At 36.2% G+C, this 15,806-nt stretch overlaps 1 protein-coding gene across 1 annotated transcript; it reads right to left on the reverse strand.

Moving 5' to 3' along the window:
• Positions 1–1,607: 1,607 nt before the first annotated feature.
• On the reverse strand, positions 1,608–8,703 carry LOC105388973. The gene is made up of 6 exons (XM_011560021.3): positions 8,565–8,703; positions 7,842–7,854; positions 7,154–7,300; positions 3,501–3,545; positions 2,096–2,131; positions 1,608–1,702 (listed from the first exon to the last, which is right to left on the reverse strand). The coding sequence occupies exons 1-6, from the start codon at positions 8,616–8,618 to the stop codon at positions 1,689–1,691; spliced, it is 309 nt and encodes a 102-aa protein (XP_011558323.3). The 5' UTR covers positions 8,619–8,703; the 3' UTR covers positions 1,608–1,688.
• Positions 8,704–15,806: the final 7,103 nt, after the last annotated feature.

A 15,806-nucleotide genomic window follows, 5' to 3' on the forward strand; every position in this document is an offset into this window, starting at 1 on the left:
TGTTCACGATGTATACTTTTTACACGTCATGGTATAAATGAACGATGAATATAACTTAATAATCAACTTAATATCAATAATTATTATTTTTGCAGCATCGACCGTCCCCTTGCAAAGGACAGCCTGCAATGAAGAGGACCAACATTAAACCTGTATAATACCTTTACCTACTACCTACAAGAATCAATAAAAAATATACACTCGCGAGCAATGAAAACGTACCACTGACATAGCACCAAATTAATAGAATAGAATAGTATAGAATACTTTATTATATTTATTTATTATATTAAAAAAAACATTACAATATCACAACTTATATATAGAAGCGTCCGTAGTCGAGCGGGCCTCAGTGATCGTAACTGATCGCTGAGGTTAAGCAACAACTGACACGGTCAGCCATTGGATGGGTGACCAATTTCAAGTGGTGCTTTTCTGGACGCTTCCGTGCTTCGGACGGCACGTTAAGCCGTGGGTCCCGGTTGCTGCTTCGGCAGCAGTCGTTAAGCCTAGTCAGAGTTCTTCGGGCGGCTTGAAAACATCTGACAGTCGGGTTGCCCACTTACCCGACAACTCTCTCAGCACAAGCTTGCTTGTGTTGGGGTACACCAACCCGCACTTGGCCAGCGTGGTGGACTAGGCCTAAACCCTTCCTTCATTGGAAGGAGACCCGTGCCCCAGCAGTGGGGACGTAATGGGTTGATATATAAAATAGTACAAAAAAGGCGGTCTTATTGCTTAAAGCAATCTGTACCAGACAACCTTTGGATGGAAGAGACAATTATTGACGCCTTCTGCAAGGCTTCGGCCGCGAGTGCGAGTTTTTTCGCCTATCGAGAAGTGAAATCAAAAACGCAAATTTGTATGGCGGCGAAATATTCGCTGTGCGGACAGGGCCTAACAAGAAAAAAATGATATAGACGCACTGTGATATAAGACATTTATTACACTTAAGTAGGTATACATCAGATTTTAAATTAGTTACAAATTTGCATATTACTTATTCTTTTTATTAATTATGTATAGTTATTTAACTAAATGTTTATGTATAGGTATAATATTATACAGGGTGTTGCAAAAAAGGTATAATAAGCCGAAACCTGCATGTGAAGCATGGTATATCTAAGCAAGAAACTGAAATCAGAATTTCAAAATTCGCGAAAAAAAAACTTTCTCCATAGTAAAAAAGTCACGTGACCAACAAAGTTTCTATGGAAAATGAATACTTTATTTCGCGAATTTTGAATTTACATGCTGCACATGTAGGTTTCGGCTTAGTATACCCTTTTTGCAACAATTAAATATTCCACGCACTGAAGGGCTGGCACGGGGCGCATTTAAGACAAAAGTTTTGCATCGCGTTCACTCACATCACATCGCGCAGCCTCAAGAGCGAGATTGACGGAGAACAGAGAACTTTTGTCACGTCTCAAATGCACCCTGTGCTAGCCCTTCTGGTCCATCAACCCGCAGTGTACTACGTGGTGGGAAATGGTCCAAGCTAGGGAAGGCAGTTTACAGTTTAGATCTTATGGGGATATGCACAAAGGTTCCATTCGAAAAGTCTGGTCACACGGGATAGAATAGGTAGGTAGTTATAGATTAAGTATGTAATTATTATTTATTTTTATTACTAATACTTTCAAATACAGACGAACTCGTTACTTCCTTTTGTCGTTAATCACTAATTATCCCCAGAGTGCTGAAAAGAAAAAAACCTTTTTAACATGTGAGTTGAGTACTAACTGCAGTGAAGTGTACTGTCTAAAAATTGAAAAAGCATGAAACCTGTTAGTTTTGCGAAAAAAGCTTATGTTTTTTTTTTCAATTGGCGGGGCTATTTGACCTTGCCTTTAACCGTAAAGAGCCGAAGGGTTCATTCACATAGCATCTTTAATACAGGATAAGTGGTTTGGATCCGGTAGGTTTATACAGTAAATAAAAACGTAAGTAGTAAGTAGGTATCGGTACCTACTTACCTTGAAACCGAATTTTATACCTACTCGACTCCAACAATCAATGCAAAAATAAATACCTACCAAGTGACCTCAGTACCTATGTATACTTATAATAATAATATATATGTTAAACATACCCAACCATTTGTTCGCTGTATCTTCTGCCACTTTATCTGGAAAGTTAAGAAAGTAATAATTTAGAATAACATTTCAAAAGGACGAATATTGCTAGTGTAATTTTCTGAAGAAAGTTGTTCTATTGGTAAAAGAGAATGGCCAAATCTGACCCGCTTTGCAGCCACTAACGAAACCTATTTTTATTCAGTGATAAAGGTGTTTTAATGAGGGAAAAATACTTTAAAAATTCTAAACCACTTTTAATAATTATACATAAGTACTTAGTTCGAGGGAAACATAATCTAATACAGTAAGTACAAAGACTTGATATTTCAGCACCTATATCTTCGTTCTCCCATGCCTCATAATAATAAAGTTTATACCAAGAAATACTGTAGTCATGGGCTACACATCAGTATAAATATGTTTCATCAATGGGTGCTATTGGGAGTAATGGCGCCATAGAGATTTGGCTCTATAAGTTCTGTAAGTTACAGCAGCATTTATTTAACAGTTATTACTCCAAATTTCAATAAGGTCGATTTAAGCTTGTCTGATAATTTGTTCAATAATAGTTATTATGGTGAGGCACATAATATTTTTGTCGCAGGCATTTGGTTGAATCTCCTTTTTGGATGAATCACTAGCTCGATCACTGAATGACGCTATTCAGTTGTATAACTAGGCCGAACGTTGATTGAGCAAGCGTCACGAAACGTTAGTTAACGTAAGTTAGCGGACTTGAACATAGCCGTTTGAAATGCGCGGACATAAAATCAGTCAGGTGATAAAATTTATTTCATTTTTTCCCACTGCGGTCACCGAAACAAATATGGCGTCAAACAGCTTGCACAAAAAGCATCTGTATAGATTTACCAAAAACGCGCACTTATAAGCTAATTTATTAGCTTATAAGTGCGCGTTTTTTGGTAAAATAGTGTGACAGCATGAATTTACCTATTGTAACACCGCCGTCGGCTACTTTTAAGGAAAAAATGAGGTGAAACTGGCTAATAATTATGAACAACAAAATTAAGGTACGTTGATTGTTATTGTTCAGTAAATTTGTGAGATAAGAGCTTTGTAGCAAAGTGTTTTGTTGACTCTGGTCTGTTCATGTTCACCTTAACCAAACATTACAAAGTCGGCTATATCCCATTCAACGACTTTGCTGAATGACGTACAGTGAAGACGTAGAACGTTTACATTCAACGTCTTGACGAGTTGTCCATTAGTCATTCAATTGAATAGTGTCATTCAATGAACGAGCTAGTGATTCAATCAAATAGAAGATTTAACCAGATGACTGCGACATTTGCACGTCGTTTCGTGTCTCGACACGTTATTCGAAATGTATGAAACCGATTGCTTATCGCGCTTCACGACACTAAGTATAATATTTCCGCTTAATGCTAGTTAACATACCCATATCATCAACCATTTTCTTCCCCCCTTGCATCCATGTTGAAACTGAAAACAAATTAAGTAAGTATATATATAAATAGATAGATAGATAGAATATTCTTTATTTTTACACACACATAAAATAAACTTAACTACTTAACTTAAATACTAACACATATGTACAAAAATGGCGGTCTTATCGCTTAAAGCGATTTTTCAAGACAACCGTAGTAAGTATGTATTATAATCCTGTCATGTAGTCAACCGGGGCCATTGCGTCACAATACTTTAACTGTCATATTTATTTAATTACTAGCTGTTCCCGCGCGCTTCGCTTCGCCTTAAAAAGTTTTCCCGTGGGAATTCCGGGATAAAAAGTAGCGTACGTAACGTACCGTTTATGTTTAACACTAAGAACATAATGCTTGTGTAAATAAAGTTACAAGATAAGGATTTACACACAGTGTGTAACACACTCAACATAAATCAAAATGCAAGTAAGATTTTTGTTTACATTAAAAAGATTGCAGTTTTAATTAAGTACATGAAGCTATATACAACAAAAAATTCAGTTTTACCATGAGCTAACAGAATTTTAAGAATAAAAAAACACTTATGAAAAAATGAGTTACTTTAACAATAATATACCTATTTTTAAACAATTTTTTGATAAGTTAAACAACTGTACTGACAGAAAGTTGTCATTGTGGGAATGGGATAGATATTAATAGGAGCTCAATTTCCAGCATTTGGTACGAGATACTTCTGTATACCTACATACAACAGTTTGTTAGGACGGCGAGTCGTTGATTAAGGTTCTTAATTTCATAATTGAAATTTCATACCAAATTTTTACCTTTATTATTCTCACCCTTGAGGGAGGAATTTATTTTAGGAATCAAAACGGGACCCCTGACCTAAACCCAATACCTACATCAGAAGAATATGATAAAAATCGGACCATAAATAGTGGACTCTGAACACACATAGGTAGGGTAAACATTGGTGAAATTGGCCACCCCCAATAACTGGCCACACAGCTTTTTATTCGCCTAAAATAAGAAATACGATGACAGCACGCCATCTGTTACAGCTTGACACTAACCACTAGTAAGTTGTCGTTCATTTTAGTTCACACTCATTCCGCTTGAAGGATTGGTCTTCAAAATACCCGCAATTTTCTGATAGTCGGCGACAGTGCGTCTTTTAAAATGGTTGTGCGCTAAGAAAACGTTAAGCGAAGACATTATTTCGAGAGGCGATATTTTTTGTCCCCAGTTTCTGTGAGTGACTTTAAATAGTGACAACGATAGATTTTGAGGTAAGCAATTATAATTTGTACTGATTTAATCCTTAATTTGATTTTTTATTGCATTTTTCGACTTGGCCAGTTACTGGTTCCAGTTTTATAGTATTTTTAGTAACTGGCCCCCCTATGCCAGTTACCCCAATTTGCTACTTGCAAGTAAATTAACTTAAAATACAGCTTATTACCTTGGTTTTAAATAGCATTTTCTGTGGTATAAATTTTGTAAAAATCGTTCAATATTTAGTAGTAACTGGCATAGGTATTCTAGTGGCCAGTTACTACATGGCCAGTTACTGAGATCTATTTTATGTTTCAGGATATATGCTAAAATCTCTTCAAAATAATGGTGGCCCAGCCCACAAACAGCCTTCACTATTTGGACTGTATTCTCGTCAATATCCGTAGTGGTTAGCAGCGATTCGAATCGGCTCTGTTGTTCTCTTTGGAAGCTGGTGTTGCCATGCCAACTTCAATTTGGTGCAGCGTGGGACGAAGGGCCTGCTTCATCAGTCTTCTCTCCAGCATGAAGTTGATATTCAGAGTGCCTTCAAGAAGTCGGTGATTACTCCCAGTTTAAAATGTATAAATTATATTGTGTAAATCACTGAGGCATCTCTGGATATGTGCCGCTTGTCAGTCATAATGAAGTCGATTTCATTTTTCGTCCTACACCATCGGGGCTTGACCATGTTCACTTCCTCCGGGGATGTTTCTCATAGAAAGAATTCATCAAGTACAGCCCATTCTGGTCTGTCTCATTCAAGGAAGTCAACAAGAATTTGCCCTCTCCGATTTCTGCTTCTAAAGCCATGGGGTCCTACCCTCAATTCTTTGCATTCTTGTACTCCCACTTTGGCGTTGAAGTCCCCCATCACAACGGTGTATTGGGTCTTAGCAGTACACTTGATAGCCCTAGAGATATCTTCGTAACTTATACTGCTTCGACTTCTGTGTCAGAGTGTGTCGAGGTTGGTGCATATACCTGTACGACCTTCAAGGAATCCCTCTCGGTTAGTTTAAGTACAAGGTACGCTACCCGATTCGACACACTGCTGATCTCCACTACGTTGTTGACAAGGATCTTGTTGACAAGAAATCCTACACCACCTTGGAACAGTTGGTTACCCTCCCGATGGTAGAGCATGTGGCCAGACTTCAGGGTCATCGTGTCCCCCTCTAAGGATTTCCGATAGCCCTATTCTATTATAGTCTGTGTGGGGGTGTCAATGCCTGCACCTGGCTCTCTCGAATGGAACCTTTGTGCATAACCCCAAGGTCTAAACTGTATTTCTAAGCTTGGACCATTTCCCACCATGCTGGCATTCCACTGCGGGTTGATGGGTTCACATATCTAGGTGTGCAAAATCTAGACATGCAGGTTTCCTCACGATGTTTTCCTTCACCGTAAGAGTGATGGTATACATTGTACTTAAGTTAAAATCTGTTAAAAGAACTAATTGGTACATGTCAGCACCGGGATTCGAACCCGCATCTCTGGCGTGAGAAGCGGGCGCTTACCCGACTGAGCTACTACCGCTCTCCGATAGCCCTAAGATGTCCTTATTTTTTTGCCCAGCTCTACCTCGTGTTACACCATCTTCTCGTCCTCTCTCAGTGTCCGTGCGAAGTATGTAGCAAGTTGTATTTTATACAATCTTAAAATTAGTTCAAGAAGAAGTTAAGATTTCAGGATTTGACTTAATATAAACTTGAAATAATTCAATATGATTGTTAATAAAGATTTGTGATGATTTATAGATAAGAAACTTATTTTTTGTCATAATAATATGTGAAAATACATTGAAGGAGTATTGAATTGTAGAAGTATTTTTGTTTTATATTAAATTTTGTTACAAAATCCTTCCTTCATTGTAAGGAAACCCGTGCCCCAGCAGGTGGGGACGTGATGATGATGATGAACTGTTTATTTGTTAAGAAATATTAGATATTTCTCATTATTAAGTGTTAACACATTAACTACGTCATAACACATTAATTGAAATAGGTTTTTTATAATGTTTGCAGTAGTTATAAGGTTAAAACTTGTCATTTTAGTTAATTATATTAGGTGGCCAGTTACTGCAAATTAAGAGGGCCAGTTACTAAAATTTGTGGCCAGTTACTACACAAAAGTGATACTTTTCATTTAAATAAAGATATTTAAATAAATAGTTCTTATTGATTATTAAATTGATCAAAAAAACAATCAACAGGATCTAGTGAATCATTAGATATATAAATCACCTAAATCAGATCATGCATTTAGATGGAGCACACACGTAAAGTGGCCAAGGTGCTTAAGTGGCCAGTTACTACCCCTTTTCCCCTACCTCGTTTTTTCGAACTCGGTTAAAACTATACTTACCAAGGCCTTTTCCAGAATCGGGTGTCGTTTTTGGTGTCGTCACTTTTGGTGTCGTCACTTCCGGTGTCGTCACTTGCGGTGTAGTCACTTTTGGCGTCGTGGTCTCATCCGGCTTAGCTGTTGTAGCGGCCTCCGTCGTGGCGTCATCTCAAAAAATTAAGTTAATGTATACTATAAGTTAAGTTCGTGCACTTATCTGACTCGAATGTAATCCTTGTGCTTAATCCCTCACATCCCGAGAAATCTGAGACAGTAAAAAATCTATTGTGTCTGGTTTACCAATGGGTCGGACGTGAGCGGTTAAAATCTAAGTAGCATAATATAAAACCACAACGCTTATTTCTCCTTTTTATCGTCTCTGCGACAAGCACAACATTTTATCTCTGTGCTGAAAGGATTAAACACTCAGATTAGAACAATTTATTGTGACTTGGACCACTTTTGCACCAGCGTATTGCTGGTCCATTCTGGGTTGGTGGGTTCACACATCTACATGTTGTGATGAATCTAAACGCGCAGAGGGCCTAGCACGGGGCCCAGGACGTGACAAAAGTAATGTCGAACTTGTGCGATGAGAGTGAGCGCGACGCAAATTTTTGTCACGACTTGACGTGCGGGTCTTGGACCCCGTGTTAGCCTTTTAGTTAAATTTGTACAGTCTTTAAGTAAGAAAAACATTGGCACTTACCACCAGCAGAAATCTGAAAAAAAAAAAAATTGCTTAAAATCATTGATAATGGCCCTACAAGAGCTTCGCCAGTAGTAGAAAAACGTTAGTGCGGTAATGTTGGACCTCATTTCAACCCGTGATAGAGACCATATCGGTAAGAATATACCTAGGGTGGAATTTTATCACAATCATAATCATATATCAATATCAGACGTAGATGCTCACAAAAATTTGGTTGAGCGAGATTTATTTATACCTAATAATTATAGAATAGAATGACATGTTTTTTTCACGCTTTTTGATTTTTCCAATATGAAAGTTTCTCAGTATGTCTAGCACATTGCAACTGGAACGGCACGGATAAAATTCCAAGCTGTAAACAATACTTTTTGTTTTTTTACTTTTTATGTTTAGGTTTACTCAGGGAATCTTTCAGAACAACTTATAGTTCTATGACTTTCAAAAAAAACCAAAAACATAATTTACCTACCTTTTTCCTGTTTAAAATTAAATAAACTTTCTTGGTCACGATTTTCGCGAATTTGCAATATTGGTAGAACAAAAGTTGTTCAGAATGACCTCCTGACCTGAATCACCATTTCCGCTTACTATAATTACCACTTTTGTAACACCGTGTTGGTCATAAATTCTGGGTCACAAGTAGGAATGTTGGTTTTAGTTCAATACTTTGCTAATACTATGATTTCAATAACTTAAACAATAAAATATCTATTTACTTACATTCTGAACGAATAATGCACTGATTAATACAATAGTAAATATTTTCTTCAACATTTTGAATTTTCCTCTGTGATGTCTTCAACGAAACTATTTCAATAACCTTAACTTCAACACTGATAATTTTTCGGAACTGACGCCTTTAAATATGTTTCAGTTATTCAAATACAGCCTGCGTGCGTGTTTCAATATTAATTTGAATAAATAAATAATTGCCTCTGTTACTCAAATCTTCAGTAGAGACAAACAAAATTTATGACCGTGACCATTTTCAAAATGAAAAATTCAGTAAGTTTTAAAGTGTATTATATAGGTAGGTATATATATCCGCATTATTTATGTAATTCTACTACCCTACAAATACAGATAGGTGGTAGCTCAGTCGGGTTAGCGCCCACTTATCACGCCAGAGATGCGGCTCCGAATCCCGTATACCATCGCTCTTAGGCGCGAATTACACAGAAAAGGCTTAAGGCGTGTGCTTTGCTTTTCTGTGTGTTTCGCGCCTTACGTTGATGGAAAACATCGTGGGGAAACCTGCATATCTAGACATAACAAATGTAGATATGTGAATCCACCAAATCCGCAGTGGACCATCGTGGTGGGAAATGTTCAAGCTTAGGAAGGCAGTTTAGACCTTGGGGATAAGCATAAAGGTTCCATTTGAGAGATCCAGGTACTTACACTCCCGCAGAGAATAGAATATCATACTAATATTATAAACACGACAGTTTTCTGTATTTACCTAGTTAATGTTTGTTAGGGGCCGTCCATTAATCACGTGAGGTCGTTTTTCTCATTTTTTGACACCCCCCCTCCCCCCTGGGGATATTTGGTGAGGTTTGGGACTTACCCCCCCTCCCCCCCATGTATCACTATTTTTTGGAAACCTATGTAAAGGCTATTTTTGACTAGAAAAAATATAAAGAAAATTGCAACGACTCGGGGCGGTTGTTGCTTAGCAACGGCGGGCGAGTCAATCAAGGTCATACTAAAAATCGTTCAAATTTTTGCAGCGTTCAAAATTTCGGTTCAGAAATACCTAGCGGTTTTTGACAAAAAATTAATAGTGTACACGTGATGTCTAACGAGACCCCCCCCTCCCCCCCGTGATGTTTCGTGAGGTTTTCCGTACCCCCTCCCCCCCCTTTGAGCCTCACGTGATTATAATGGACGGCCCCTATACAAACTTACTCACGTATTACCTAACTACTGAAGGGATTTGATATGTGGGAATTTGGTGTGCGGCTAGCTGATATCTTGGACTAATACCTACCTATTTGAAGATTATTCCTCTAAATCCACGAGGAGCGTAGGGGCCCCACAGTTCTTCTCCAGACGTTTCTTTCCTGCACTATTTCCTTGGCTTCTGTCAGGAGATTCTGACGCAATTGAGGTCGCTGAGGATGGATGTCCTTTAAGTTATTACTGGTCGCCCATTGCGTCTTCTACCCTGCGGCGGACTCCAATCTAACGGTACTGTGGCGAATATCATCAAAGGAGCATTAGATTGGACCTCTGGTCTTTTAAGCTAGTGATGTGTTCATCTCCACTTTCTTTTGAAAATCTCCTATTATACTTAGGCTACTCTTCATCCCAGATTTGCCCACATAAAATCTTTAAAAGGTGAAGTGAAGCTAGCGGGTAGCCGCTACTATGTAGCCGCCATGAATGGTTAACGACACCACTGTATAGTGTCGATCGCAATTTTTTCAGGTAAACACACCACGTTAATGTGGTTCTAATACAAATCGTCAAAAATTTACACATACCGAATAGTTTTTTGATAATTATAACTCATTACATCACTAGTCAGTAGCAGTGTCGTCAAGTACCTGTAAAGAAATGTGAACGACACCACAGTGGTGTGGTTTAGTGTGTCGTTTACAATATATTAAGAAGGGATTCCTGCGGAGCCTTTTCAGCCTACACCAACCCGCTGCAGGGTAGGTACAGTCAGCAAAAGAGGAGGGTATTCCATTAGATTAGACATTAGGTTAGACTCAAGTATCCCCCCCCCCCTTTGCTGGCTAAATGATTCGTCCAAAAAATATGAAAAAATTCACAGATGTAGTACCTACATAATGACGAAATGAAAAGGAAAAATTTTCTCAGGTAAGTAGACTTTACAAGTTTACGAGTAATAGTCATTATTGTGATCACAAACTTACATTTAGAATTGACCATGACGTATATCGTTGTATGGGAAAATATTATTTCAACTGCAAAGTTAAGTTTGTTTTCTATGTGGAACCCTCAGAGCGCGAGTCCAACTCACACTAGGCTGGTTTTTTTTTAAATAAAACAATAAGTGTATGAAATAAAAATTGTTTATTATAAAAAAAAATACTAAAGTATTATTATATTTCAGTAAGTATAAGTATACAGAGTTACAGACCCTTTATACTTGTAATTCTGGAGCCGTCGTCATCGACTTATCTCAGAAGAAATGACCACCTAAAACAAGATGAAAATTTACGTACAATTTTTTATCTAGACTCGGTAACAAATTTTAGTTAGACTAGTTAGCATTACAAGCCACTAGGTACTAGTTATTATTCTGTGCCACTAGTTAGAATTTGTCACCGTCGCGTCGAGAAAGTATGAAATATTCATTGCCGATTATTTGGTACCTATAAAATGTAAGCGATGTTTTTGTAATGTTTTCGTATATCGACATCACTGATATAATTTCACCAAGTATTATACAGGGTGTTGCAAAAAGGTTAAAAATTCGAGAAAAAAAAGTCATTCTCCATAGTAAAAGGTCACGTGACCAACAAAGTATCAATGGAAAATTAAATTTTGAAATTCTGATTTCAGTTTCGGGCTTAGATATACCATGCTGCACATGTAAGTTTCGGCTTAGTCTACCCTTTTTGCAAGATCCTGTATAGTCAATGTTATAAGTTTAAATAATAAAGTATCATGTCGTGTTGTATATTCTTACCTAATAACGGCTGGGCTAGTTTTGTGCCCGTACTCACAAAACTGCCAAATATAGCTGTAAAGAGAAAAACCCATTATTAGGTACTTTAAACTTCGAATACTAGGTACACAATCGAATTTTCCACTACTGTTTTAAGGTTTTAACAGCACTAAAATTTACATTTGAGCCTTCAGAATTCACTCCACTTCCACTCCGTCGGAAAGATAATGATACAATACGTTATTATAAACTATGACGTGTGACACCCTGTAAAAATAAGTAAAGTTTATAGCTACTTACGGATCTTTTGCAGGCCGTCAGTTAGCATATTATTTTTACTAGCATCTGGACCCCCTGGTTTTTTCATGTCTTCAGGTTTTACTTCGCCTTTTGGGTCTTTTGGAACTTTGTCCTTAAGTTTTTCTGCGTCTTTTTCGACTGAAAAATAAGAGTCATGATCTTAGTTACTAAGGATATAATATACCTACTTAATACTGCACCTATTTTGTGTAAATCAAGTTGTCATAAAACATAATATATTTATAGTTACGCGCTCTACTTAATCAATTTGGTTTATTTTATGAACATAATTATGTATTACCATCATCAGCAGGTCTAGCAATCTGAAACAAAATATAAATGTGTGTTTAGTTTATAAAAATATTTAAGTATTTATCTAACTCTAAAGGCTGGGGAGATTTCTAAGGGTTCATCATCTAAGGTGGAAAACGAAGTTTCGTTTCGTAGTGCTTCTAACTGCGTGAGCCACGACTCTATCTCGTTGTATTAAACGTGCCGATTGCACGACAGCTCTTGTTCATTTGTTTTTCGTCAGTATAGAGTAACCCTCCAGCGGACAGTTTCCCAAGTTAAAAACTTCAATCTTGTCGTCCTTCGTACTGCGAATAGGTGCATTGGACGGTAGTGTGTATCTAATAATTGTACGGGCTACGGCTACCGTACAATAGGTACTTACTTAGATGTTATATGTATTATGTATATTGCTATAAGGTTGAAATCAGATTGATACTTTCACACACATACATTACTTGTTTACTAAGCTACGATAGGAGGATACTCTTGGTTTTTATAATTGTCTTTTTAACGTTTTAAAGATATCGAGTATCGAGATTGTAACGTAGTAATTAACCAGCGAAATTTTGAGTCAAGCCTACAATAGGCAGTCGATGACAAACACAAGGACAGCGCTAAGGTTTAAAAGTTATAACAGTGGTGAAACAACCTATAAGCACATTAAATTAAATTTTATTTATGATCCAAGGAATTCTTTGAACATTTGAGTGTTGAGGATACCTACAACCCTAAAATAACAATAAGAATCACCATGTTACACAATTTCACAATTAATATACTTCTTAAAGTATAAAATAAATAAATATATTTACTGAAAATAACAAAACGAATAATACTCACCGCTGTAGCTATCAATGTAGTCAAAAGTAAAAACACTAGAATTTGGTTCGACATTTTTAAAATAAGAGGTCTCAAGTTCTGGAAAATCGACTCCTTACTGATAATATTTTGAAAAATACTCCTGCTTAAATACGGTTTAAGAAAATGTTTCTTTATTGTTTCAGTGGTCCAGATTTCAAAATAACCGTATTTTTTTTTTTTGCAAAGTGAAACTTACTAAGAGATCTAGGTAAGCTATTTGTAGTAAGTTTGAAAATAAGTCTTATAGTCTACATCGCGAAGATTCATATTAATTTGTGTTACGCACTTCTAGTACGTAACGATACGTTACGTACTGTAGCTGGTCAGGTAGGTACTCCAGTTTTTTTAAGGTTATTCTTAATTTTCAATGGCATGTCACTGAAAAACACTTGAAACATGCAAATCACAATAATTTTGTAAATTTTTACTCAATAGGCTCTTAGCGTGGGTACGTATAGTCAATAGAATTTAACAATACCGGATAAAACAAAAGAATACCGACTTGTATAATAATTTGTTCTGGATTTGTAGATAAGTACTCCGGATTTAATTTATGTGTCTATGATATTCTAGATAAGAAGTCAACGCTTTTTATTTTTTTAAAGTAGGTAGGTAGGTATTTTATTAAAAGATAAACTGAGATCTAATATACGTACTTAGAGTACCTCCCATTGTTGTGAGCTACGCGATGCTAGGCGATGAGAGACGAGTCCATTTATGGTTTTATATATCTGGTATTTTGTATTTAATTTTAACTGGCGGTTTCAAAATTGGTACACATAGTAAGCCAAAAGGATTTTAATCAGGACAAAGGATTTACGTTATTTTTTTTCTATTTTGTCCTTAGTTTGCAGCTTACGTACTAGAACAGACTTATTTAGTTACAGTTATTAGTAAATGAAAGCTAAACTCTTCTTTAATGATTTATACAAAAAGGAAGATTTAAGTACTTAATCCAAAAATTATACATACTGTTACAAAAGTTGTCATAAAATTTATCGTGGATCAAAAGTTGTCGAAAGGGGCGAGCTGTTAATCACTTACAACGATGTTTAAGAAATTAGTTACAACATGTATGTAGTACTTGAAAGAAGAATGCCTTAAATATATGTCAGGCAATGATATCGCTTTTTTATTTGCATTTTTGGGGAAATAAAGAAGAAACTATCGCTACGGGCTACGTAGCTACGCGCTACGAAATTCGCATTCGTAGCCGTTGTACCTATGTACGTATGAAAACTATGCAGGTAGGTATAAACAGTATATAGGTAGGTACTATGTCGTACTTGACTGTATCATTATAATTATAAGTAAGTATCATGTTTAATTATTACAGTTAATCAACATCATCACCCACGTCTCCTGGTATAGGTACTTTCTTCTCCTAGTGATCGCCTAAACATTCTGTCCTCGCCTTGCTCATTGAGTGGTCAAGAAATGTATACTAAGCCGAAACCTACATGTGCAGCATGGTATATCTTTAGTATTATTTTTTTCGCGAATTTTGGAATTCTGATTTCATTTTCGGGCTTATATTATATACTTAATATATATTATATCATACTGCACACGTAGGTTTAGGCTTAGTACACCCTTTTTGCAACAACCTGTAGATTACCCCAACGGTTACGGGTTCTATAGATTCCAAACAAGTCGTATTCAACGACTGTTGGAAATTCTAAAAAATCAATAATAATTCTAATAAGTTCATTTTATAGTAATTAAAACAACTTGTATACTATGTATAGGTACAGTGCAGGAGCTCCCTGTTCCAACAGTTTTATTAGACCACGCAACGTGCCCCTTAATTTAGCACCACCGCTAGTGTATTTTTTGGAATATTGATATATCATATTAGTCAGGAGTATTTTTTAAACATTTCAGACTTCACATAACATAATCATTAGTGTAGCTTATTTTGAAGGCGCTGAATATATTCTAGCTATGAACGTTTATCGTAGGTGTAATATGATCACTAAACGTATTCTATTCTATTGTAATGTAATAACTTGGGGATATTTTTAATTGTTTTAATTCATCAACTTTACTACTGACCGGCATCGCACGGGTGCAATGCGGATCCTAAATACGCTACAGAAAAACTGTGATGATTATACAAAAACCTTCCTCTTGAATCACTCTATTTAAGAATCCGCATCAAAATTCGTTGCGTAGTTTTCAAGATTTAAATATACAGGGTGGCCCAAAGAGTGACGTCCAAAGGAAAATGTTTGATTCCTTAGGTCAAGGGGTAGCCAAATCACCCCCATGTATGTTCAGCAATTTTTAGTAGTTTAGGAGTTATGATTTTTTTAACTAATTTTCTACGAAAATCGACCTCAGTGGATCAATTATGTTTTATTATTTTTTTTAATAACTTTTTTAAATTATTTTTTATTTTTGTATCATCCTCTTAAGTTGTTCTTTTAACCATAAAAGTTTCAGCTTCCTAGCTGTAATGTAAGTTAGTTATTTTTATATCGAAAGTTCAAATTATATCATCGAGCTAGACTGCTCTGAATTTTCAACTTGAAATTAAAAATTGAACTAGATATTCTCATGGTCCCTTATTAATTTTAAAAACTCCGCAAGGTTCCAAAATAACATAAAAATAAAAATAAACTATTGCTTAATGGGGTATTATTTGCAGAAAACAGCCTTCAAAGGTACTTGGGTGGAAATTACCTAATTAGTAAATTGTTTCAGAAAGTTGAAAGATTCCTGTTATGTCATTACTAAGGACTAATTCAGTTAGAAAAAGTATCAAATTAAAGGGAAAATAAAATTATTTACTATTTTTTTTTATTTAAGTTACATTTTTGAATGTAAATTCTTAGTAAAATGTTTTTGTCTGAGTTGTA

This window comes from Plutella xylostella, chromosome 13 (assembly GCF_932276165.1).
Source record: "Plutella xylostella chromosome 13, ilPluXylo3.1, whole genome shotgun sequence".
Classification (NCBI taxonomy): domain Eukaryota; kingdom Metazoa; phylum Arthropoda; class Insecta; order Lepidoptera; family Plutellidae; genus Plutella; species Plutella xylostella.

Coding starts and splice junctions, on each gene's coding strand:
- LOC105388973 (XM_011560021.3), bottom strand. CDS start 8,618: ATGTTGAAGAAAATATTTACTATTGTATTAATCAGTGCATTATTCGTT. Junction 3,546..7,153: donor CGATTCTGGAAAAGGCCTTG/GTAAGTATAGTT, acceptor ATTTGTTTTCAG/TTTCAACATGGATGCAAGGG. Junction 2,132..3,500: donor GAAAATGGTTGATGATATGG/GTATGTTAACTA, acceptor TTAACTTTCCAG/ATAAAGTGGCAGAAGATACA.